General features: G+C 36.3%; 1 protein-coding gene across 2 annotated transcripts in view; it reads left to right on the forward strand.

Annotated features, from left to right (window-relative positions):
- The window catches only part of LOC149572810 (uncharacterized), a 232135-nt gene that overhangs the window by 49658 nt on the left and 154535 nt on the right, over positions 1-27942 (forward strand). The window contains exon 3 of one of the 2 annotated variants that reach the window (XM_089813891.1): positions 27543-27597. In XM_089813891.1, the coding sequence (XP_089670017.1) occupies positions 27543-27597 (55 nt within the window). Of the gene's footprint in view, positions 1-27534; positions 27598-27942 lie in introns of both variants that reach the window. The other variant, XM_089813892.1, reaches the window with a different exon arrangement.

Genomic DNA, 27942 nt, shown 5'->3' on the forward strand with positions numbered 1-27942 from the left:
AAAGTATGCTAGGGTCCTTATGATCCAAAATCCCTTCTAAAACAATTTGCTATGAAAATTACACGCCCTACACCTTTAGGTGGTGGCACACATAAATGGAAGTGCAATATATGTGGCGCAGAATGGTTTGGCAGCATTACGAGAGTTAATTCACATCTTCTTTTTTGGAGTGGCTATGGCGTGAACCCATGCATATTCTTGTCAAATCTTGAGAATGTCAAATACAAAATTGAAGTGAACAAACTATGGGGCATTCTTGATGATAGTGATGTTCCAGTGCCTAGATCTTTGTCTGCTAGGCAACAGGTACAGAATATACAACAGTTATAGGGGCAGCGAGATACATCTACTCGTATCTTGCATTAGAGAGCAGGGACAGTGTTACCTACACCATCATTTTCCTCACCTACACATAGTTCAGTAGGGGATAGCGGTAGGGGGAACAGAAAGCAACTACAAGTCCTAGTGGTAGTAACCCCATTGCTCATTTATTTAATATGCATGCAAGGGACTAGTTAGATGATGTTGTTGGTGATTTCTTCTTTGCCAATGACATCTCTACACATGTGGCTCGATCTCCCTATTTTGTGAGGATGATGTCCATGGTAGTGAACGAGGGAGAGCCATCATATGTGCCACTAGGTGACCACAAGCTGAGGACCACAGTGTTGGATAGAGCCTATGACAAGGTTGGGATCTTGATGGAGCAGATGAAAGCATGTTGGATGGACTCAGGTTGCAACATTATCATGGATGGGTGGACGGACATTAGTTATCGTCCACTCATCAACATTATGGTTACATGCACCGAGGTCCCATACTTTTTGAAGGCAGTTGATTGTTCAGGGCATCGTAAAGATGCTGATTTTCAATTTCATGTGCTTAGGGAAGCCATTGACGAGGTTGGGCCACAAAATGTGGTCCAAGTTGTGACAGATGCAACACATGTGTGCAAAGCTGCAGGGAGGCTTGTTGAGGCAGCCTATAGGCATATTTGGTGGACTCCATGTTGTGTGCATGTTATGAACAATTCACTCAAAGACATGGGGAAAATAGAGTGGATTAGAAAGGTGATTAATGATGGGAGAGAGGTGCAAATGTTTATCTGCAATCACCATACATCACATGCACTTTTTAGGAGCTTCGCAAAGAAGCAATTCCTGAAACCAGTTGAGACTAGGTATGCATCATATTATATTCTCTTGGAGAGAATGAGTTGCAAGAGCCATTGCAACTCATGGTTATGACACAAGAATGGAATCGATGGCCTGAGTCTAGAACAGAGCAGGGGAAGAGGGTAAAGGAGATAGTGAAGAGTGATCAATTTTGGAGTGACGCAAAATACATAGTCTCCATCATTACTCCAGTGTTTCAGGTGATCAGATATGGAGATGCAGATTCACCTAGCCTTGGAGAGGTTTATGAGTGCATTGATTCCATGCTTGGGTAGATGAGGGCTGTTGTGTGTGAGAGAGACCCCACTCTAGCATTCTATACAGAGCACATTGAGCCTATCATTCACTGCAGGGGGGAGAAGTTGAACACTCCTTTGCACATGGCTGCCTATGCATTGAACCCGAAGTGGTACATATCTAGGCCTGGTAGAGTCACACCACTTCAGGATGATGAGGTGAAGAATGGGTTCTTTCGATGCATTGCCAAAATGTATGATATTGAGACTGCTAGTGAGATTCACATTGAGTGATCCGAATTTGCTAGTCTTTCAGTTAATTCTTAAATCTTGATTTAGTGCTCTAAACTCTTTATAATTATAAGTTCTTTTAATAATTAATTGTTACTTTACTTATAAGTTATAACTTTATTTAAGTTATTTATAATATTAATATTATGTTGTAAACTTTAAAACTTGTAACTTGTAGGATACTCGGATATTGCAAAGGTGGATCTCAAAACCATGGCACAAAAGAATCCCATTTTGTGGTGGAAATGTCATGGGTCACAGAAGTTAAAGATCACCTTACTAGCCATTTGACTGCTTTCTTAGGTTTGTAATACTAATAACTAATTCCAGCTCTTTATAATTTTAACTTGAAGAGTTTTACTTTGCTGATTTTAATTTATGATTCATTGATTCAATAATTATTAATCATTGATTTACCATTTATCATTTGTTACAAATTGTATGAACATTTGTTTGTAACTTTCAACTTTGTTATCTCAAGTGTCTAGCTCCTGAGCTGCAGAGAGGAATTGGTCCACCTATAGCTTCATTCACTCTGTTAAGAGGAACAAACTTACCTCTAAGAGAGCAGAGAAGTTGGTTGCTATACATGGTTACTTGCAGCTCAAAGATCGCAAGACACATGAGTACAAGGAGATCCCTGCAGCACGATGGGATGTGGAGCTAGAGAATCTAGCTTAGATTGATGAGGATGTCGATGTAGAAGCCAATGTAGGGCTAGTTGGTGTTCCTTTAGAGGATTAAGATCTTACCCACGGGGAGTCTAGTAGTTCCAGTGATGAGGACTTCGGCATAGGGGATGATTAGAGAGCACTTGAGATGATTCCATTCTCATTATTGACATTTTGTCATTTTGTTGATTGTACTCACTTTGATATGGCTATGATACATTATTATTATTTCACTATTTCATGCTATTTGGCTCATTGTCATCATGAGCATCTTTATGATATATGATATTCATAGAATCGTATTTGAACAATGAATTTTGAACCTTGCATCTTGAACTAAGTTAATTTGTTAAATGGTCATTAGTAATGGTTATAAAGTTTCAAGTTTCAAGTTTGAACTTATGGTTTGTGAATCGCATTTCAATTTTCTCTTTTCATTGTATTCAACTACATATAATATATTGAAGTATCATTTCATAATTAGCATTTTCAGTCATATCTATTATATATATACTATGCAAACCCCTCCCCTCACTCCCCCTCCTTCCCCCCCCTGCCAACCCCCCCTCCGCTCCTCCGCCGCCGAACCCTCGCCGTTCCCCCGCCATCCCCAAATTGAGGCTATTTTTTTCCTGCACTTGAAACTCGTTCCGACGTCCCCCCGCACCCTTGTGCCGAGGTAACACTGATAAATTATGTAGTCTCTTTCAATACTGGAAAACCTCCGATCAATTCCCCTAAACAGTGACACTCTTAAAAGAAAATCATATTCCCTTTCATTCCACAACTTAGAATCATTGCTCTAATGTTTCTTTACTAAGATGTCTAAGTAATATTGTGTGCTTTATAAACTCATAGAGCTGATGTGTCTAATTTCCAATATTGTTGATCTAGCTTCCAATAGCTAGCTCAACTTGCACTATTTAATCATTTCCTCTAGAAAACACAAAACCACCGAGTTTGGAGAGCTCCTAATCTTCTATGCTTCTTTCCAAATTTAGCTTCTTGTGATGAGAAATTAATTCCACTAGCCAACTCCTTACTTTGTCCTCTTCAATCTTCGATATCTCAAGAGCTATGCGTTATACCATCATTCCTTGCACTCAAACTGTTACGATTGCTACAGTAATGACTTCTCGATATTCTGACACAATTGCTTGATAATGATGACACTCCCTTGGGTGTCTTATGCCAAGATGATGAAGTCTCTACTACTAGCTGCTTCACTCTCCTCCACGCTCCTCTCCAATGTCATCGTTAATTTGTAATGTCCCCATCTAGGTGACGTCATTAATTTACTTGACAATTTCCAATTAACACTTCAAATTATATTTTTTCCATATATCTCAAGTTCTTAATTTTATGTATCTTCATTTACATGATATTTCACTCTTGGCCTTTATGATTGAGTATAATTGGTTTTCCCTCATCCTTAAAGGTCTCACTTTAGATTTTTAATGCATCTTAGTAGAGATCTCAGATAACCATATAATGGATGCTCCACCCATAATAGACTAATATATCTTCCCTATCTCTGCCTAATGATGAATATTCAACATATACCATTTATCTAATCCTTCCATATAATTATATTCCATTCTGTTTGTATAGTCTCCTCGATATGCTTTGGCTAATAGTCTTGTCGAATTCAAATGTTACTGAGATGGACTTTATTCTTTTTCGCTCCATGTCCTGAGTGTTTCAATGTGACTCGCTATCTTGTCCCTTGTTTATTTGTTTTAGAGTAATTTGCGCTAACTCCCAATATTGGTGCGATCTGCTATTCCTGGACTGGAACACGTTCTAAGATGTGTCCTTTTGGCAGTAGAGCTTATGGTGATAGAATCAGATTTATCGCACATGAGAGATAATACGAATTTGTAGTTTAGAAAGTCATTAATTTGGAAAAGTAGTGGTATACACTTGCGACGATCCAATGGATAGTTTAGATGTATCCCTGTCGGGGGCTCTGTATTTGTGCGTTGGATATCTTTGCCTTGTTTGGTCTCGAATCATCTCAAATTTCCTATATCACATCCATGGTGCCTGGACATTGTATGATGGCACATAGATTTGTCTCTGAAGAAGTCGTTGCCGAGTCGGTGTTGTCTGGCTGCTGTTTAGAAATTATTCTCGGTTTTTAATTTATGATCTCATTGCATATATGAGCTATCGTGTAATACTGCTGGATTTTATCGCCATGTCCTCCCATTACTACACATATCCGTCCCACTAGATGTTTGTACCAATGTTTTCTATTGCCCCTAGTTTGCATCCACACCAAATTCAGCGCATGAGGAATGTGAAATATTGTTGAAGTTTACTTGTTTGATGATTTTTTTGTCTCTGCTAGGTTGATAATTATAAAATAAAAAATATCCACCCGTTTTCTCCCCTTCTCCATATTTGTAACTCTGCCTTATATCATATGTATGGTCGTGATCTTTATTTCACATTCTTTGTTTTGCTTATTCGGATATGATGGTTTATTTCTTCTAATAATATGATTTGCATTATTATTATAATATTGAATTTTCGAAGAAAAGTATTATTTATTCTTTATTATGAATTTACATTTTTTATTATTATTATATTATATCATAATATTATAATAATATATTATAATATCTAATTCCTCAAAGTAAAACATTTTTATTTTATTTTATTATTATTTTCTATATTATTCAATTCTATTAGAGGAAAATAGGGGACATGACAGTCCACCCTTCCCCAAATTGCTTTTCGTCAAGTAGTTAGATCCTTTGTGCAACTCTAATCCTGAAATGACGATTACAAACTTTAGGTTAGAAATGTAACATATTCATAGATATAAGTTTATCATTTTGAAAAATATTTCATCATATTAGTCAAAAATATAAGTAAATAAAATAATTCAAGCTAAACTTATCTTGATGTAGTGTAGCACTTGGATAAGTGTTGTCGCCTCCCATGAATAAAATCTCTCGGATATAGAATATCTACAATGTTTTCTAAGTCAATAAGGGCAGCATTCTATAAGAATGCCCTCTGCCCATAATAGCAACATTCTATAAGAATGGCCTCTACCAGAATTGGCGACGCTCACTGACAACGCCCTCTGCCAAGGGTGGCGACACTCACTGAGAACACCCTCTGCATAGCATGGCAATGCTTCTCTAAGAATGCCCTCTATCCATAATAGCAGTGCTCACTAAGAACACTCTCTTCTACTTATGGCAACTTTCACTACAAGTGCCCCTACCAAGCATGGCGGTGTTCACTAAGAACATCCTCTATGGTCGACATTCACACGATGTTCTTTGGGGCCGACATTCGAGGATGCCCTCTATGGTCGACACTCAAGAATGCTCTCTATGGCCGACATTCACACGATATCCTTTGTGGCCGACATTCAAGGGTGCTCTCTATGGCCGACATTCATAAAGAATGCCCTTTGCGGCCAACATTTAAAAATACCTTCTGTGGTCAACATTCATTATGAATGTCCTTTGTGACCGGCGTTCAAAAATGCCCTCTATACAAATCTCTTGGGTCTTTGGATTCTCTTTAGGAATCATGATATTCATTTTTGAATGCCCTCTTTTTTAAATTTTTTTTATAAATAACTCATTTTGTCACATCATTCTTAGATGATCTCAATATTTTCCTTATGCTTTTATAGATATTGTCACAAATTACATGTCTTCTTTTGGGATTTGACGGACTTCAACTGAATCATGATGTCATTTTTTTCCATGTGATTATATGATGGGCATCTCTTTAGCTGTCACTTCTTTGATGATTGTATATCTTCTTCCTTTCAGGATGGCAAGATCATGTTCTGATACCATTGTAATGTCCCCATCTAGGTGACGTCATTAATTTACTTGACAATTTCCAATTAACACTTAAAATTATGTTTTTTCCATATATCTCAAGTTCTTAATTTTATATATCTTCATTTACATGATATTTCACTCTTGGCCTTTATGATTGAGTATAATTGGTTTTCCCTCATCTTTAAAGGTCTCACTTTAAATTTTTAATTTATCTTAGTAGAGATCTCAGATAACCATATAACGGATGCTCCACCCATAATAGACTAATATATGTTCCCTATCTCTGCCTGACGATGAATATTCAACATATACCATTTGTCTAATCCTTCCATATAATTATATTCCATTCTATTCATATAGTCTCCTCGATATGCTTTGGCTAATAGTCTTGTCCAATTCAAATGTTACTAAGATGGACTTTATCCTTTTTCGCTCCATGTCCTGAGTGAAACGCGACTCGCTATCTTGTCCCCTGTTTATTTGTTTTAGAGTAATCTGTGCTGACTCCCGATGCTGGTGTGATCTGCTATTACAAACATAAAGTCAAGTCAATAATATCTATGATCAACTTAGGTACTCGAGGGACTCAAAAAATTGTCAGTCAATATAAGTAATACATATACAATTTTACAAATAAAGGGCTAGCCATATTTACGGGAAACCTATAATAATCAGTTGGAGTCTTGCACAATGGAACCAACATGGCAATATTGTTATTCACTAAATTTTAGTTAATACACATCGATGGGATTTATTAAGTCCCCTGTACAATGCTAACCACCATAAAAACGATTAATGTTAACTAGAACTGATAATACTAGTACGTGGTATTCGGTAGATATAATCCTAAATATTCAATTGGTGTAAATGGAGTAAGGAAGGAGTAAAATGGCAACAATGATAAACCTCTTGTTTTGTGGGCAACTAATCTTTAACAAAAATAAACTAAGTTATGATGTATTTATGTTTTAGATTTACTGTTTAACAATATCAATATATCATTTAATATTAAAATAATGTTATAACATTTCTGTTGAAAGTCAACCGAACTGAAATTCTGCCAAATTTGCATGAAATTTGTTCAAAACCATTCGACATTCCTCCCGGGTTCACAAGTGGTTTTTAAAATTCACTAAAATTGGTGAAAAAGTTGACCAAGGTCTTGTTGAACGAATTCCCACCGAATATGTCAGAGGAAAAGCGATTTGGTTTCAAATTCGAACTGACTTCGACTTTGCATTGAATCGAATATCGATTTTCATGTTCCCTGAATGAATACAGTAACTTAGGATATTACCTCTGAATTTTCTCACCATAAAATTTTCAGAATGCAAACAGATAACTCATGCAATATTTTTTCAGATTTACACAACCAATGATCATATAGAAAACCTCTGAAATCTCTACTGTATTATGATCTTCAGCACTGCAATGTCATGACCAGTAAGTCCATATAAATTCTTTAGAAAATATGTTATTGTATAATACATCAGCAATACAATAACAATCAAACCCAATCTTAAAAACAGAAATACAGTTAGATTGGGAAGATAAGAAAATGTAAGCACAATTGAGACACCTGAAATGACGTCTCCTATGAACAATGGGTTCTTGTCCCCTATTGTCCGGCTAGAGGGTTTCCGTCCTCACAGCTGGTTCTGAAAATGAAAGCAGCCTGCTTCCAAGTTTCTCCAAGAGAAAACTGATCTGGAATCCAATGACCAAACACAATTTGATAAAATGCAGCACTCTATCTTTAATTGCTCAAGGATGTGACCCGTTTACTCCCCTCTCTTGTCTTTTTGTCTTAGTCCTCCTTTGTCACATTTAAGCCCATTTTATAATATTAAATTGACCCCTTTTGTACATTTACATTATGCTCTCCAATGTCAATTTTCTTTAGAATTCCTAATGTTCCAAAATGGGGACATTACATTTTGATGTGTAGGGTAATAAAACATTTAAGAGAAATGTATGTGCCGAAGGGATGACTTGATTGAACATATATGAAAATAACTGGTTGCATAAGTGATACTACTGGATTTTGAAAAGGCCAGAAATACATCCCCGTGGCTGGAAAATGTAGGCCAGAAATACATCCCCGCAGCTGGAAAATGTAGGCCGGAAATACATCATAAAGACCTCCTTGACAGCCAACAGAAAGCATGCTCCATTCATGGAAACTCAGAAGTACAGTAGCGAGCATAAGTTGTATTTTGGTGAAGAAAGTGAGAGGAAGGTGGCAAGAAGTTTGTAGAAAGTCTGCATTCTTCTCCTTTGTTCAGCATGCTGCAAAATATATTTTCCAAGACTTGAAATAACAATGCTTATTAATAATCAATATTTAGTTTTCATAATTTAATCTCAAAACTATATTACATACCTCTTATAATGTGTGACCATATGCAGCATAAAAGACGACAAAATGTTATGGTATGGAATGTTGGAATGGATATGAAGATGCAGGAAATAGGTTATAATATGACATAAAATGGAACATAATTTTCTCTCAGCACCTCTCACAACATTTCAGAGCTCAGAGCTTGACAGAGGCCGGTGGGAGTTTTCAAATTTCATGGAAAAAATAGGGAAGAGGTTGGCCTGGATGCCTTCTTTCCAAGAAGAGGATGAAATCTGGTTTGAGAGTCAGGAAGATGGAAAGAAAGCCAGAAGTGTAGGTGGTGCATGGTTGGATTGAGTATAACGGACATGAAAGCCCAAAAATCCTGAAATGGGATTGAATTGAGCATCTAATTATAGGTGTTTACAATTTAGGACAGTACACATGTTACGTGAACCATATCTCTATTACATTTTGTTAAAAGATTAGTGTAAGAATTTTTCTTTCATTCAAATTATGTGAGTTCAAAACATTGATTTTTTCTTCCATCCTTGTGCTCTATATAGCTTTCCTGGAAAAAGATGCTCATATCTGCAATAATTATTGGATATGGATATACTTTTTTATTCCAGTGATCATCAAGTAAACACCGTGCAAGGGGTATCATTCAGCTAATGGATTACTGGGAGAATTTCATTTATAGTTTTAAACCGATAATTTCCTGGATAGAATAAATTATTTTCCCAATGGAACTCCTTTTATTTTTCATAGCTCCTATACTAGGCTCAATGTTTTTCTTTTAGGAATTGATTCCAACAGACATAAAGTGAGCTTCTTTTTACTTCAATTTTGACTTGGGGAGTCCTGTTATGTATAGCAGTGACATGTTACAGTTGGATGGTTGCACTTCTTTGGGCAGTTCATTCTTTTGTGAGGAGTGCTTCACAGGAAACTAGTTGCCTTTGAAGTACTCAAGAAGGACAGCATTTGGAAGCATCTGTAGTGAAACAAGATTATGGGGAAAGCTATGGAGCAAGATGGTGCGCAACTTATCTAAAGTAGCTCCATTCAGATCCAGCAAAATTATGACCCTCAGGGACTTCTTGCAATTGGAAGAATATGCTGTACAAGCAGCTGATTCTTTTGTGATAAGTTATCACAGGGAATAAGATGGCCTCTATTATTCGAAGAGGGTAGCATTTGGAAATATCTATGGTAAACACTTGATTATACGGTAAAAGAATGGTGCATTGTGTTGGGATGTGGACTTGGCAGGCCAATTTTTTGCCTTGGACCTGGTGTCAAAGCTTGGTGTAAAGTCACTCAAACTTGGCGAATTTAAAATAATCATTGAGATAGAGCAAATTATAAGGAAAAAAGTTATTTAACTGTATCTCATATGAAAACAACTTTGAATACATAGTAACATGAATTGCAATTATGAAATTCAATAACTTGGAATAAATTAGGAAAAATGGGGGAAACTTTTTTTTTTTCCATCCAATGCAGCACTAGCCAATCTTTATGTTTTGTTTCTTTAACATAGTACAACAAAATGAATATTATAAACTAAACCATAAAACTGAAATATACATTTCGAAAGTAATGTCCTATAATTTTAGACTTCTAAATAATTGAATATATATGCACTTTTATACTGCCATATCTATATCAGGGAATCTTGAAACTTTGCAAAATCTGATATTGTATCCATATCCAATAATAAATACACTGTCTGTATCGATGCGATTCTAGTGAAAAGAGTTTGAAAGCAAATGGGAATGTGAAAATAGGCTTGAAATGGGCAGGTTTATTAAAGCACAATTAACCACTGGTCCTATAGACTTGGTGAGGTGAATATGCAAACCTTCAGAGAGTGCCTTTAATCTGAAAGCAAGAGTTTGGTCACATCTTCAGTAGTTGAATCTGAAGACTTGCTGAGAGTGCCTTGGGATTGAACTTGAGAGTCCGGCCATATTTTCAGTAGACTGGTATGGATCAAATTATGTAATGTAGTTTTGAGTCAGAGCTAGGGAAAATGTGACCCTTGAGTGGTGCTTTTCCTTCACACCACACTAGTAGAAAAAGAAGTATGACCACTCTAGAGCTTCTTTCAAAATTCTGCTTCAACAGTCTAAGCCAGTTATGTTTGTTGGCACTTCATTTTTTGCGACCTACATTTTCACCTGACCATAATTATTGAACACATTTTGGTTGTCTTTAGTCTCTCCAAGCTTCCCTCATTGAAGTTGAGAACATTAAATTTCAACCTAGAAACATGCTTACCTTTTAGATCTATATTTATCGTACATAACTTATAAGTGACCTTACACCTCCCACATATTCCCTATTGTAACTATGCAATTATCATAAATAAACTGCATACGTGTATGTGCAAAGCCTAATTTAAAGCTAGCACCCAACCTCTTGGAAATGAGGCAAAAATTTATTTTGTCATAGAGAACTCATCTTGTATTAGAGGACTTGTTTTTTCGTAGAGGACTCATCTAGTCTGAAACAGGATATGGAGGTAGTAAAAATAGTGCACCAAATCCTAAAATACTTACCCGGAACATTATATAATCTTTGAGAACACATGTTGGAACATAACCATTAAAGTTTTACTAGTGGCAATCAAATCATAAGTGTGATAGTGCTGTATTCTGAAACAAAGACAGACAGGTATGGATCTAGGAAAAAGACAGATAATCATACATCCAACCAGTGGAAGCTGTGATATTTTTACAAATTTGGCTACTTCAAAGTAAATGCTAATCTAAGATCAGATGCTTCTATGAAAGGTTTGATTATGAGTAAACCGAGTCTTGATCTTATTAGACTTTTTCGTAAAGAAGTCTTGTATGCTCTGCATTAAGTAAAATATAACCTAGAAGAAGCCTGCATCAAATTGGAATTTTTTAATTTTTTCCAATATTGAAGGTGTTTATTCAAGTAGATAAGGTCAAGATTAAAGTTGAAAGTTTTGTTGTATCAACAGTTTCAGGCTGCCAGGCTATTATTGATCAGAAAATGAATTAGTTAACATCATTCAGCAGGGCTGATATGTGACTAGATCAGTTCTTCACAAACTCTTTAACAAACTGAACAATGAGGATAGCCAATTAGATAGCTGAAAGAACATAGCTAGCTTTGTTGCAGGGAGCAATTAGAGCTGGAGAACCAGTTTAAAAACCTCTTGGGTGATCTGGATACTCAAGGAACTACACCAATAAAAAGAGGTTATTCATGGTAGGTTTAACTTTTGTTGAACTTGTTACTGAGAAAAATAGCTGTGAGTGATGTGCTCAACCATGGTTGAACTCATCACACATAAGAAAAACTATTAGGGCTTTATGAGGTGTATAGCTCTTCAATTTTTTGGATGCGTTTGGGCTTCTTTCCAGGCACTCTTGTAACTCATAACTATATAGCTTCCCTGTAGACATCTTTTGGGTGTTCCCTTTAACTGACTAAGACTGTAATTGTGTTAATTTATGGCAGTCAAGTCATCTTTGATGTGTTGGAGCGTAAATGGGAGGTACAAAGAGTAGGGGCAACTCTATATATTTTGGAAACAATTTTTCAAATTGTATGTTGCCATTATGTTACACAAATGTTAGTATTAACTGAGTAGTTAGGCAATGAAGAACTTGTAGTATCAACCGACTAGTCGGGTAATGGAGGGCATTCAGTGTTAACCAAGTAGTCGGGCAATGAAGGATATCCAACTTCCAGTATTAACCGAGTGGTTGGGCATTAAAAGACTTCCAGTGTTAACCAAGTGATCAATCGCAGTATTGACCTAGTGTTAGTAGATTACACTTGATTATTATTTAACTAATGGATGTTCAATGGTTATTTGAAAAGGTATTCAAGCCAACATGACAAAGCTTATGATATATAAGAAAGGTCAAGAAGTGTAATGACAAGTGTGTGTAATACATGATATAAGATGGATATGTAATTGAAGGAAAAGGAAGAGCAGGCTAGTGGAAGATAAGCTGCAAAGAATATTCTGATCAATAAGGATCCAGAGGTCAAGCCAGCACAAAGACTTGAATCTGCAAAAGAAGTTGCTTCATAAATCAGGTCAAATTACTATTACCTTCTAACAATTATAGCAATAAATAAATCTCTTAACAGAGTTGACTTAATAGTCAAATTGTAAATCCTCTAGCAAGGTGACATTCAAGATTGAAATGTTTGAAGACATCTAAACAAGCCACTCCTAACAAGGTTATCTAAATCCTCTAACAAGGTCATACTTAACAGTATGTATTTTAACCTTTAGTAACTTAGTTGCAGAAAACATAAAGTATAAAGCAAATAACATGAACACAGATGACACCAAGATTTAACATGGAAACCCAATTTGGAAAAACAACCATGCAACTAGTTACAATATTTTTCACTCTTCTGAAATGAGCCTTGTTAGGAGCCAACCGTGTCAAAGGTTACAATACATACTGTTAAGTATGACCTTGTTAGAGGATTTAGATCACCATGTTAGGAGTGGCTTGGTTAGAGGTCTTCAAACACTTCAATCTTGAAGAGTATGTTGTTACAGCAATTAATTGCTCTAACATAATATGGATCAAGCAATTATTGTCAAGAATGAAGGAGGAAATCAAGGAACCAATGGTTATCTATTGTGATAACACATGTACAATCGATATATCCAAAAATCTCGTGATGCACACATAGACAAAACACATTGCAATCAAGTATCATTACCTAAGAGAATTGGTTCAAGACAAAGAGATGAGATTGGAATATGTGAACACCAAGGAGAAGATAGCAAACATATTTACTAAGGCACTACCTAAGGATGCATCTATGTATCTGAGAGGTAAACTAGGGGTTATTCCCCTATCTGATGCTCACTAAAGCACAAGATAATGATGCATCAACCAAGTTCCATTGAAGATCTATCAAGTTGATGCAGCTTGTCACACTTCAAGCGTGAAATGCGTAACATATTGCATATGAATCAATACAAAAGGTACATAGCAACTTCAATTATGTATCCTTTGGCATTTGATGTCAAAGAGGGAGAGTTCAGTATCTCAGAAGGAAAGTATACAGATGATGGAATATTCAACAAAGAGGGAGAATAATGACAAAAGTACACAACAAAGTGGTGACAAATGTAAGAGGGATAATTCATTTGGAAGCAGCTGAGTCAAATCTAGGCAGAATCACAGAGGGAGTTGGTATGGATGAGAATCAGAATGTAACTAAGGATATTATTAAATTGCTCATACTTTTATTGTTGTATGTTAACATTTTGTGTTGTCATCAATGCCAAAGAGGGAGAATGTTGGAAACAATTCTTCAAATTGTATTTTGCCATTGATGTTACACAAATGTCAGTATTAACCTAGTAGTTAGGCAATAACGAACTTGTAGTATCAACCGAGTAGTCGTGTAATGAAGGGCATTCAACGTTAACTGAGCAGTCGGGCAATGAAGGATATCTAGCTTCCAATATTAATTGAGTGGTCGGCCATCAAAGGACTTCCAGTGTTAACCGAGTGATCAATCTCAACATTGACCGAGTGTCAACAAATTACACTTGATTATTATTTAACTAATTGAGGCTGACTATTTGGATGTTTAATAGTTATTTGAAAAGGTATTCAAGCCGACTTGACAAAGCTTATGATATATAAGAAAGGTCAAGAAGTGTAATGACAAGTGTGTGCAATACATGATATAAGATGGATATGTGATCAAAGGAAAAGGAAGAGTAGGCAAGTGGAAGATAAGTTGCAAAGAATATTTTGATCAATAAGGATCCAGAGGTCAAGCTAGAACAGAGTTCTGAATCTGCAAAAGAAGTTGCTTCATAAATCAGGTCAAATTAGTGTTACCTTCTAACCATTGTAGCAGTGAAGAAATCTCTTAATAGAGTTGACTTAATAGTTAGATTGTAAATCCTCTAGCAAGGTGACATTTCAAGATCGAAGTGTTTGAAAACCTCTAAGTAGGCCACTCCTAATAGGGTGATTTAAATCCTCTAACAAGGTCATACTAAACAGTATTTATAGTACCTTTAACAAGGTTGGCTCCTAACAAGTCTCACTTCAGAAGAGTGAAAAATATTGTAACTAATTGCATGGTGGTTTTCTCAAATTGGGTGTCTGTTGCATTTTGTGCCCCTGCCAAGATTTGAATTTTAAATATTGCCCGCCCAATGGCTAGTTCCCAGGTTTAATGTTATTTTAAATGTCCCAGGAATATCGAAAAGATTAAATGATCAAAGCTTGTGATTTATTTGTGCGGGCCTGCAGGTTCCTCATCGTCGGATCGAGATAGATCAACGGATGGTGCTATGTCTCTATTGAAAGTTGCACGTCGTTTTGCGTTAGCGACATAGCACCCTTTTGCCGTGTGGCCAGGTGGGTCCTCCCTTTTACCTTGTTGTTTCTCCGGCGCCGGTTTTGTTCCATCCATGGTGGGCGCTATGGCGCTATTGAGAAATCCATGCTTCTCGCCGTTAGTGACATAGCGCCCAGACGGAAAGTGATCCTGCGGCGAAGTTTGGAAATACAGTGGGTCCCAAGTATGCCCTGTCAGATATCGGGATGAATTTGTCAGACACGTCGGCAGTGGTCAACTGTTTCATTGGCTGAGGTATAACTGTGTAGAATGTGGGCCCTGCGAGGACTTGTTAGACAGTTTGACACGTGGCTGGTTCTCATTGGTTGGTACACTGATAAGTCAGATCTATCTCGCTCGTCGTTAGATCTTCCCTAGATCCACGGCAGGCGCTATCTCGCTATGGAAAACTGCGAGAATTTTAACCATAGCGACATAGCGCTTCGGTGACGCGTGGCACGGATGACATAATGGGCCCACCCTTCTCCAAAGCAATATTACGGCTAGTCCTCGGTGGCATGTTGTCAGGTGGGTCATAGTACGGTGACGATTTTTCATTGGTCCATTCAACCAGCTGGATGTGCAGTTGCACAATTTTGTGTATCACCGTAGATCTAAAGAAAATCCACGGCAAGCGCTATCTCGCTATGGAGAACTACGAGAATTTTAACCATAGTGACATAGCGCCCTTTCGCCACGTGGATCAGTGGTACCAGTTCAGGCCGAGTCGGGCACCAGGTGTGCTGAGGTATTTCATGGGCCCGAAATTTTGAGAAGATAGTGCAGTATGCGACGAGTCTTCATGATCGTCGGATCAAAGAAAATCTACGGTGGGCGCTATCTCGCTATGGGAAAGTGCTCGGAGGATACGCATAGTGACATAGCGCCTCGTTGACACGTGTCCCAGTGGGTCCGGTGCAGGCAGTAATAGTTAGTGGCTAGCAGTTAATGTGACCGTTGCAGTTGGAGTTTGAGGAGATGGCGCGGTTAGTAATGAAAAGGATGGTCAACCATGTTGGACTCCTGTGAGGTGGCAAAACAAAAGGAGATTATTGGTCCACGTGGCTCATTCCGGTGCCAGGGTTATGTTGACTCGCTGACTCTACTGATTCATGCATCAGAATGATAAGAAATCGAGGTTTTGCCGCGCGATTTGATCTCTATAATCAATCCCAACCAACCCAGAATGAATGCGAGACAAGGAAGAACAATTCACCTCCAATCCAATCTATCTACCTGGTCAGAGTGATTTAATGGCGCCGTTTCTGTCTTCTCGAGGCCCTGTTCCGAATCATTGCGTCTGGATCCGCCAAAAGATCAGCTTTTCTTCAAATCCCCATGATTGTTCTCTGTAGGACTTCAATGCAGTGGTTGTAGAATAACTACAGTTAGAGGACATCTCAGTTATGCCTGCACTATAAATGCAAATTTTGTAGATTTTGTTCAGGTCGATCATTCTCTGTTGTTCTCTGCTGTTGCTCTCCAATTCCAGTGTAAAATTCCCTTTGCCTTTGAACTGTATGATTTCTGCCTTATCTCCTTCAGCCATTGGTGTGAAGTGCAAGAACTCTTTGCCTCCACTAGTGTTTGTAGAGATCTATGATCTGCATGACTGTATCTCCCTGGCCTATGAGTAATACTATAAGCGAATCTCTCTTTCCTTGTGTCATTCATCTTGGCCTTCTGATTTGCATGTGATTATTAGATTAAAGCAAGTCTGAATGTGTATATCTTTAGTTTCATTCTGGTTCAATAGTGCATATATGGGCAGAGATTGGTCTGAACACTCTATTTTGGTGCATCACCTCTGTAGATTAGATTAGGTAGATTTTCTTTCGTGCTCTTCTTCTCCCTTTTTTTCTCCAAGAGTAGCTAGGTGCATCCTGATAGTAAGAAGAAGCCGGCCTTCTCCGGAGACTCAACCTCACAGTTCAAGTCCCACAGCTTGGAGGTTGTTTCCATGTTTCACTAGGTTGTCCTCATGCATAGGCTTTGGACAAGGGTGCAAACCTAAGTGACAATAGTGTCCACATTAAATCTTGGTGTCACCTGTGTTCATGTTATTTTCTTTATGCTTTATGTTTTTGCAACTAGTTACTAAAGGTTAAAAAAAACTAATATTCATAAGACTGCTTTGTTAACTGAGTTACAACAAGAACTTAGTTTTAACTGAGCTGGATAAAGTATTTCATTATCAATGAAAATTTGATTTGACATCTAGGGAGAAGGAATTGTTTTTGGAGTAAATGATTCACCCCTCCCCTCTCAGTTACTCTCTTCATTTCCAACAATATAGATGTTAGGGTTTGAAGAATTTTGTGCAAAATGTGCATGAAAGACTCTTGAAGGTAGTAAACCTGCAAAAACCAGCAAGGACATAGTCATAAGAAGAGAGGGGACTTCTCTCTTTTGGCGTTTCCATTCACATTGAGATCCTCTAGGTGATTTCTTGTGTTGCTCATACTTGATATGTTTGTTGTGTATCAATTGATTATATTCCTTGATGGGCACATAACAAATCATAAATTAAGGCTGTTGGGCTTCGTGTTGATGTGAGCTTTATGACCACCCCAACTTGTAGAACTAAATACCAAGTATTGGTCCTCTCTTCAACAAGAAAACTTCAAATGCTAAACAATTTGGCAAATATCGGATCAAATGAAGCAATGCCGAGGTTCATAATGTGTACATGCAATATAATGTTGGATACAACACAGTTTATATGTTGTGATATTGCTGGTAATCATAAAGGGACTTCCACTATTCTTCCTGGAATTAATCAAAATTTTCTCCTCAAAGTGGTTGGAACTTGGAACACTAACTTGACTTCAAATGAATGACTAAAAGAATGAATGATTTAGAGAAATCCAAACTATTCCTAAGGACAATGATATCAATTGATGATGCTTAGATGAGTATATTCCTATAACCAAGTGTTGCTTCACCAAATGAAACAACTACCTAAAGATGATGCAATCTCCAAAGATAACGAAGGATTTTCACATGGTCAACATTCATCCAAATACCCAATACTAGTGCAATCCAAATGATCATCCATAATCAAATTTAGTACTTAATCAAGTGTGAACTAACCTTACACTATGATTTGCAATCAACAAGGAAAAAGGTATGAAAATGGAATTCATCATACATCTTTGCGTTTCTCCATGTCAATATGAACTTCAACTAAACTTAGAGAAGTATAAACTATGCAAAATATTGAAGCAATACAAAGAACCAACATATCCATAATGGAAATTGTATATTAGCTTCAAAATAGTCTTGGCAATGATTTCTTATCTCCTACTGCTACTCTAACTAATGACTAATCTTCTAACTCCTTACAAATGAGAAGGCCAAGCCTTTTATAAACCTCTCAGTTACAATCAAGGGCCTAGAGTCGACTTGAAATCAATGACCAATATAATTCAATGAAACCCTAATTAAGGTTTGTTACAACCACCACTTACAAATATTTAGTGTCATCCAACAGGAAAATTACTTTTCTTTGAAATACATATCCTTTCAAGGATGAACCAATGAGAAAATTCTTTATGGTAATACATTAAATGCCTTCCACATGTCCACTTGTGAACACATTTGATTGGATGGACTTGGACATGTCGACTTGGAATAATCCAATTGGTTGAAGATAATAGGCACCACCTCATCATGTGTATCTTGTAGTCTTTGTTTCAGTTCAACATTATCATCATAAAGAAGACAACCTTTGCTTGATTGTGATGGCCCATATTCCCAAATTGTTTCATCTTCATGAATTTCTGTTTCCATTTTCCCCCTCAATTGTTTTTGGAATTTTTTTCTTCGAATTGTTCTTGAAATTGTCCTTGTCTTGATTTCTTGATCTTCTGGTGATATTTGAGTCTCCTTTTTGATCTTGGAAATCCAAGATTATGATAGCCTTCTTTAATTATAGATACACTTCCTTGTGCATTTTGTTCATTTAATTCCCTTTTGAAGTTAGAGTCTTTGCCTTGTTCACTTTCTTCATCCTCATGATGAATGCCTTGGTGTCGCTGTGAGCTTAAACTTGTCTTGAAACTTCTTCCTTGATCTTGAATTCCTTCCCTTATGTTGTAAACTCTTCAATATTCTTTACGAACATCATTCCACCATGATCCCTATATCAATCCCTAGAAAAAGAGAAAACACTTGGGTGAAGTTTTATGGATGAAAATTGCATTAAAGTAAATTTTTGAATAAGATTTCCACCTTAAATTGATGAGTAAATGTAATTTCACCTTGCACAACCTTGTCAAAATGTATTCTACCCTCCTTGCATCAATTAGACTTAGGTGATCTCCTTACAGGCTATATTTTATTAGTATATATATTAGGCACTGTTGGGTGAATATTTTGCAACCGATAATTTTGGGTAAAAATCCAATCGCAAAATAGGATGACCGGCCACAACATGTGAGATAGAGTCTCTCCTACCATAAAAGGAAGGCTCCTCCTTCTCACAGTTCCTTGAATCAACTCAAGGTAAGCAAGAAGTTGAGAGATTTTATAAAATGGGTGTTACCAATATCCTTTCTTCTTATCTTTCAAGAAAGAATCCACTTACTTGTGGAGCGAGTAATGGGCAGGGGGAAATCTCTAACTACACTTCTATTAAGAGTTGGAAACAGTGATACCAATAAACCTTCACTAACTCAAAGGCTAGCTGAAAATGTATTGGTTTAGCTCTATGTTTGGTGGTACTTCTATATGGAAAAGCTTTACAAGTAGGGCGCAAAGACTCCTAAGTAAAAAGAACTCAACTATTTTGCGAATTACGAAAGAAGTATAAGCTACAGACAAAGCTTCTAGCTATATATTTCTACAATTGCTCTTGGTCAAAGTTCCAGCTCCAATTGCTTCTTAACTCTTTTATATTCAATTCACAAGATACAATTACCCAAAACACAAGATAACATGAATCAAAGATAACTTTGATGAATTATAGACAAAGCTTATAACTCTCACAAGTAACAATCTCATTTTATCAAAGTTAAGTCTCAAATGCTCCTCTGTATTCACTTTCTCTCAAAATAGTGCTTACACAAACAAAGTGCTGTTGGCACAATTTTTCCAAAGCTCTCTTGCATAAAGATAAAGATGATTTTTACAATGAGGGGGCACTCCTTTATATAGGAAAAGAAGTTGAGAAAAAAATGGAGGAAAAAGTAGGAGCAACTCAACCAACTTTGACCCAGTCTAACTAGGAGAGATATTATTGGGTTACATGCAACTGAATGTGCAACTTGCATTACACCTTATGTACATGCAACTCACATTACATTTAATTACACATCTTCATGTAATACATCCTCTTCAATTACAAACAATGAAAGACGAAGAAGAAGAAAGATGGAAGAGAATTGAAACAATCCTAGGGATTGTCCTAAAAGGCCTTGTACTTGGCGATACTATCCTGGATGATAACAGGATTAGGAGTTATTGTATTTTGTGCCACTGCATTCACCTTGATAATCACAGGGTTACATCTTTTGATAGCTTGACTCTCTTTGCTGAATTGTCTGTTGTCATTTGAAAACTTGATGTGATCAAGCTTTTCTTGCTCAAGTTGTCGTGAATTCTCCTTTGTAGATTGACACATTTTGAATTCTTTGACACTTTGAAAACCTTCTTGATGATGTCCAGATGTAAATTCGGAATAACTTTCCATCAGCACCTATATTTTTTTTTGAAGTAAAGTGCTTGGTACATGGGAATGTGTGCAAATGAAGATCACTGATTTTAAAACGTGACAGGATTTTCAAAACGTTATTGCATGAAAAATGACTACATGTATGTGCAACGTGTAACAAGGGATGAAGGATGAGATGGAATGCGAAGGTGGATGGTGGATGAGCTTTTACATGTAAGTGCGAATGGAAGATGTGGTGCAAAGCATGGAAAGATGCATAAAATGGAAAAGCATGTATTTGCTCATGGAGGCGTGGATGCATATGAAGAGGTGGAAATGGAAAATGGAAGAGGGATAATGAACTTTATAGTCATCTTTGGCGAAAATATGAAGTCAAAATACATGGAAAATGAAAATGACATCTTTTTGACTTTTCAAAAAGTGACTTTAAGTCAAAATCGGGGTTTTGAGATGCTATTACACGTAAGGCTTTTCGTGTCGTGTGAGTGAATGCGGGAAGTGAGATGAGTGAAAATGGAGGCGGAAAATGGGATTACATGCATGTGTGGGTGGTGAGTGAGATGGAAAACATGTAATCACATTTGTTGGATGAGATGCGGAGTGTTGTGACATGGAAGATGGAAATGGAATGTGATGATGCTTTCGCAAACAAAAATAAGTTCTTGGGAAAGAACTTGCAACTTCTCTAAAGTGGAGAAAATTGGCAAGTAAGCACATAACACAAAAACTCAAAAGAAAAACTTACCTTTGGAAAGTGACTCAAACATGTCAAGATGCAAAGCACTTCAACACACAAATTCAAATTTGGAGTTTGGGGAAAAACCAAAAAACATGAAAATGAACAATTTCTTCATTTTTAAAGAAAAAATACAATTTCCATGGTGTTGATTTCAGCAAGTGGCAATCATCAAGCAATAATGTGCATAAAATCAGCAAGATAAGCACAAATTAAATAGCAAGAAAGAATAAGTCCACTTACATGAAGATTAAGTGCCAAAAATGGTGGAAAAAGATGCTCCAAAGTTGAAAAATTCTTCAAAAACACTTGAATCTTTCAAACTTTTGCAAATTCGAATGGGAGAAGGCAAAAAACAAGGCATTTTAGGTGGAAGATGCCAAAACGTGCCCTATTCTTGCCCCAAGATCCAACATTTTTACATGCACATACTTATGAGACGTTTTTGTTAAAAAATGTTTTTCACCAAGGAGTGGGATCAAAATGTTTTGGGTGTTAAACACCAAAATGTTTACCAACATGTATGCAAACACCAAAAGAGACCAAATCGATTTCTCTTGGAGAAAAAAACGTGCTCTAAAAATGATGTATTTTGAAGTTTTTCCAAAAACATGGCCTAGGATAGAGCTTAAAAAAACGCCTTTTTGCAAGATAAATCCATTTTTGATGTTAGAAAATCCATTGTCAAGCAAAAATGACTCTATTGGAGAAGATCTCATGCAAAACCATCAAGTAAATCTTTCATAATGTCCAAAATCGGGTTCTTGAAGGCCCATTACATGTGTTCTTTCAAAATTAGACTTTTTAGGAAGCATAACATGTTTTAAAATATGAAAAGGTTGAAATTGGACCTTTTAGGGAGGAATGTATATTTTAAAAACTCCCCATAAGGCAAATCACACCTTTTGGGAGGCATGACACATTTTGAAATATGCTTCGGACCTTTTAGGGAAGAATGCATATTTTAACTTAAATCTCATGTTTTTGATGCAATGACATATTTCAAGTGAAAGCTCACATTTTTGGTGTAATGACACCAAAAAGGTCCACTTTTGATAGTCTTATGCTTTTAAGTTGAACTTTATATGCAGTGACATGTAAAATGTCCACTTTTGATGGATTTTTCATGTAATAGCATATAAAATGTCCACTTTTGATAACTTAAAGTCATTAAATAAACATATATCAATTTAATTTCATTAAAATGTTACTTTAATGGGACATAAACCATATTTATATATCTTACAAAAAATGTAACACATAAATATCATTTAAAAAGTAACATTTAAATGAGCATTTGATTTAAATATCAAAAACTAAACTGAAACTAGTATATATAGTTACTTTTAAGTGAAAATTCAAAAAATAACTCAACTTAAAATTATAACATAAAGTGTACTATAGTTACTTTAGTGAAAATTTAAATGATAAAGTAACTTAAAAACATAACATAAAGTGAATTTAAGTTATATTTTTCAAAAAGTGAATGTCAAATTAAAAATATAACAATATATTTTTAATTCGTGTTGTTGCATCAAAAAGGTCTACTTTTGAGGCACTAAAATGACCATAGCTCTTGACTGACAACTCCGATTATGCTCTAGGTTAGACCAAATTGAAGGGGAGACCAAAATCTATGACATGAGCAAAACCAAAGGACTAAAAACCTATGTTCCACGGAGTTTCCGGGACGGGGACGTTTTAGGGGACGGGGACGTGTTTCCGGTACGGGTAAGGGTCGAAGCCAAAATTTAGGGGACGGGACATCAGGGGACGGCGATTAAAAACATAGGGGATTTTTTTTAATATAGAGACAAAATTCAAATATGTATATTATAACATTGATAAACCATTCACCATAGACATTTTAGAAGATAAATACATGGAATATTATCAAATGGCAAATACTAAGTGCTTCCATTATAACAATATCACATACATATATAGCAAAAATTAAAATGCCTAAAGGCTTCAAGTATCATGCTGAAATCAGAATGAAATAAAGAGAAGTCCAACTAAAATAGTTGGTAAATAGTAAATACCGAACGCAGTCTTGCCTCACTAAACACAATCTTTGCTCATTGCTGCTACTGCTCTTATGTTTTTTTCCTTCCTCTTAGCAAGTATGTTAAATCAAAAAATGAGTAGAAAAGTTAGTGTTTTAATGGACCAAATATGGGTTGCATATTGTTATTATGTCTTTAAGATGACTAGGGGCCACACGAACAACAAAAATTAGGAAAAAATGTTTTTTTGGGGATGGTTTGCCTTTACCAGATTGACTGGAAAAAAGGGGACGGCCAGCAGTTTCAGGGACGGATAGGGGACGGCAAAACTGTCCCCGATACTGCTGGCCGTCCCCAAGTTTCCTGCCCAAAAAAATTGGCCGTTTCGGGGACGTTTCTGAATTCTTCAAAAAAGGGACGTCGCAGGGTACGGCCAAAATCCGTACCCGCGTCCCCGTTTCGTACCCGGTACGGGTACTAGGGTACAGAGGCAGGGGACGCGTCCCCGTGGAGCATAGCTAAAAACCAACAAACGCAAACTCAAAAGCAAAGAAAAGGATGATGAAGGCCTAAAAAATCAAGCAAAGGCTCAACAAGAAAGCAAAACGAAAAAGAGTTGACGAAAGCCTTCGACAAAAAGATTTGATATATGAATTGGAGTTGATTGATTGATCAACATTAAGCAATTGAATAACAAATTCAACTTAGAGAGACGCGAAACTAGCTTGAAAAAGTTTCGTGCTATTCCCAACATTTTGTGGTGTCAAAATGCAGGACAATAGACACCATTACTAAGGACCAGCATATGATAAGGAATAAGCTTATTACAATTGTCTCTTTGCATGTCTTGTATATGACACTCTCTTACTTTCTTGACATCAATGACAACATTTCCAACACAATGCACCTCAGATTGATCTCCCCAAGCTCATTTGCTTCTGAAAAATCTCCACTAGAATCGGAATCATCCACATTGGTTTCCTCCTCTACCCTACCTGTCTCTAGAACTGTATCACACCCTTGGATAATTCCACATTTCCCCCTTGTTATATATTCTTTTCAACCAAATATCTGTCATCCGCTCCAAAATTGCTGACCTTGCTCTTATGACAGATATTGCAACTTCTGTCAGAACCATGGAGGCTTAATCTTTCTTGTTTTTCGAGCAGTTCTGATTCGCTTGATCCAAGTCCTGACAATTACTCTCAGATCTACCATACTGTAGAGCTGAAACCACAACAAGATCAGTTCTGTTTGTAATCTTATTTGTCTGTGAAATCATTTTGGCAGAACGTGGTTTTAGTATCTATTTATTCGTTAGTTGACATTTATTTTTCTTGTAATCTCTTTCTCTGCATTTTAAACAAAAATCTCATTGTCTTTAATTTCTATTGATTGTACCCAATGATCATCATCTGCACACAATCTAATATCCTTCGGGATCTACCTGACTGCCGTGATCTTAAAATGGGCATATAGTAGGAATTCCCTTCCATTATTTCCACATATATGTCAACTAAGGTTCCAAGTGAGCAGTTGATCTTCTCTATGCATTCCTCCCCCCAGTACTCTATTGGTAAATTCAATTGTAGAGACAAATCTATAAAGGATGATCTTATGGAGTCAGAATGGCTGCATTAAAGTTCAGGAACCATTTTTGCATATTTACTGGGCTGTCTCCGTTCCTCCAAAGCCTGCCATGAAGCACCCTTCTATGGAGACAAATATAGCACTAATGAAGCCTTTGGCCAAAAACTTAATGATTTCTTGAGCTTTCCAGTTTTCTGAGATCCACGTGCTGATTCCCTTTCAGTTTTCTGAGATCCATGTGCTGATTCCCTTTCTGCATTTTCCAAGGTCACTGAACCAGCAGATCACTGCTAATTCCTCTAGCATCACAACACCATCCATTACCTCCAATGTTTTATCAATAGTCTGGAATCCATAGTGACTCTCTGCCAGACATTTGTGAGGGCGGTTCATGTTATTTCCGCAATTTTTGTACTGCACTTTTGCTCGTTCACATGTCTGCCCTTGCTCTCACAATTGTTAATTTCTACTCTCTCTCTCTCTCTCTCTTTCCCAACACACACACACACACACACACACACACTTTATGTAAGAGGACTCACACCCTTTCTCACATCATCACTACTCTTGAAACACAATTTAATTTACTTTCCAAGTTACACAATGTTGTATTCCCAATTGGCTGATCGAATGTTTGTTTTCTTTAATTGATGATTTATTCAAAGATTCTCCCAAAATGACTTGCCCTTTATATCCATTTCTTCAAGGTGTTACCACTTTAACAAGTAACGAGTCATTACCCTTGATTGCTTTCTTTTGAGAATAATCATTGATTTCCAAATTGATCGATTGCTTCCTTCATTCCCAATTGATGATATGATTCAATTGAAATGATTCATGGATGTCTTGAAATGATCTCCCCTTTGTATCTTATGTTGGAGGGAGTCACAACTCTTCATTTCATGTCTTTTGACCATTCATTAAACTTAATCAATTTTTTATTATATATTATATTATTTTTTATATTTTAAATATTATTACTATTAATAATTAAATCCCATTTCAAGAAGGGTACATTATATCTCAATCCAAGCTTTCTTAAGGTTACACAAGCCAACCTCAACAACTATCCATGTGCTTGCTTTAATATAGACAAGCTTCATAAAATCAGTAAGGAGAATTTACATGAACCATTTGTACTAAATTTGGTAGAGGAGAATAAAATATCTGGTACTAAATTTTTTAATATTAAATATTTTTTCTATGTGACGCCTGGATTAAATATTTATACCTATGTTACAAATAACATAATGTCTTCCCAAGGATGTTTTCCCTTTGTGATGCCCACGTCTCTAAGTGTCACAGTAAAATATTTATTTTACCTTATTATTTTAGATGTAGAACCCACCTTTCTCAACATAATATACCTATTTGGTAAAAGTCGAAGACAGGCTTTACAATTAAAGTCTTCCAGTTGACATTCAAGGCATATTTTATGCTCCTAAATAAAAGAGTGGCGTGATTTTTCTTCTAGACAGTGGATAAATCATACATAATTTTTTAATTTTACCTTTTTTTTGTTGTGCTCATCATGGTTTATGCTATACTTAATGACAATATACATAAAAGTTTGTGCAGCATTTGATGTATTGTAAAATTTAGAACTGCCAGATACAGGTAGCTTGTGTGATAATTTTTCTTTGATTAAATATAATTGCACATTATGTTTAAGGACAGTGAGTTTATATTAGATGCACATCAATCAGCTGGGTTGCATCAATAGAGTTGTTCTCTGTCTACAAGGTTGATACTGTACAAAAGTTCAATGTTTATGCCGTTGTCTTAATTTCAATAATGTCATCTTCATTCCTCATTATCTTTATTACTTTGTCTGAATGGTGGCTAGGTGAGATTAGGAAACTGGTTATCTCCTGAATGAATGTTGAGAGCATCATCATTAATTGTTACCTTGTTTCTTTGTGGTCTTTTCTAGTTGCATGATGTTTCATATATGTCTGCCATACATCTTGAGCATTGACTAATGGCTTAAAATAGCTCCATTCTAAAAGATGGTCCAACTAATTGCAGTGCATAAGCCAACATGACATGATGCCTATGGTATTGCCCAACTCCAAAATAAATGGTTTGTTGTGGTCTTTTTCCTTGCATTATGAATGCCTCATTGGTTGGTCCTGTTTTACATGGCGTAGCTCTGACCTCTAGACTATGATTGATTGTGAACAGGAGCAAGACTTGAGACTTGGACAAGTTCTTCCTTTCTTTATGCCTTGGCAAAAAAAATATTTTTGTTAGTCATTTAATTTGAAAACTATATTCTAGAATTGCACCCTATGGCATTCTTGCTTTTTGTTATTTGGTGAAGGTTATTGATTGAATTGTGTCATTGCATGGAAATATGAAGGTTAATACTGCATTTTCTATAAAATATTGATTTGTCACTCAAATAACAATATACTGGATAGTAGGAAATATTTTCCCTGGTTGTAAAAAACTTTCAAAATACATTAGAGATAACTAGATGGTTAGTTCTTACAATTGATTTTTGTTGTATATAGTTATTTCATTTGTTTCCTTCGTTGCATTACACAAGATTAGCATTTTGTTTTTAATTATGCTTATTCTGACCATGATACACTGATACTGGATTTGGGAAGGTATGCAGGGCAGTGGCTTATATTCCATTGACGGTTCTTGCTGTTCCAGCATCTATCCTTACAGTAAGATTGCATATAAACATTTTTTTTTGATGGATTGATTCGATTTTCATGTTGTATGTAGTTGTGAACATTCTGTTTTTTGTTGGTCATTCTTTGTCACTTATGCACCTCAATGACACTGTCTCCATTTAGCAACTGCATTTTGTATTCTGGTAGAATTTACTGTTTGAGATGGTGGGTAGATATAATGCGAATCTTTATTTGACTTGAGACTACCCGCTATATTTACGGATGTCATCTGTGTATGACAAAAAATTGAACTATTGTTCAGAAATAATCTTTTTTTGAAGTTTGATATTTGATATGATCAAGGTTTCCATTTTTTTTGTAGAATGAAGCAAAATC

The sequence above is a fragment of the Cupressus sempervirens genome, chromosome 2, assembly GCF_028749045.1.
Source record: "Cupressus sempervirens isolate cs-2001-9-10 chromosome 2, ASM2874904v1, whole genome shotgun sequence".
Taxonomy (NCBI): Eukaryota; Viridiplantae; Streptophyta; class Pinopsida; order Cupressales; family Cupressaceae; genus Cupressus; species Cupressus sempervirens.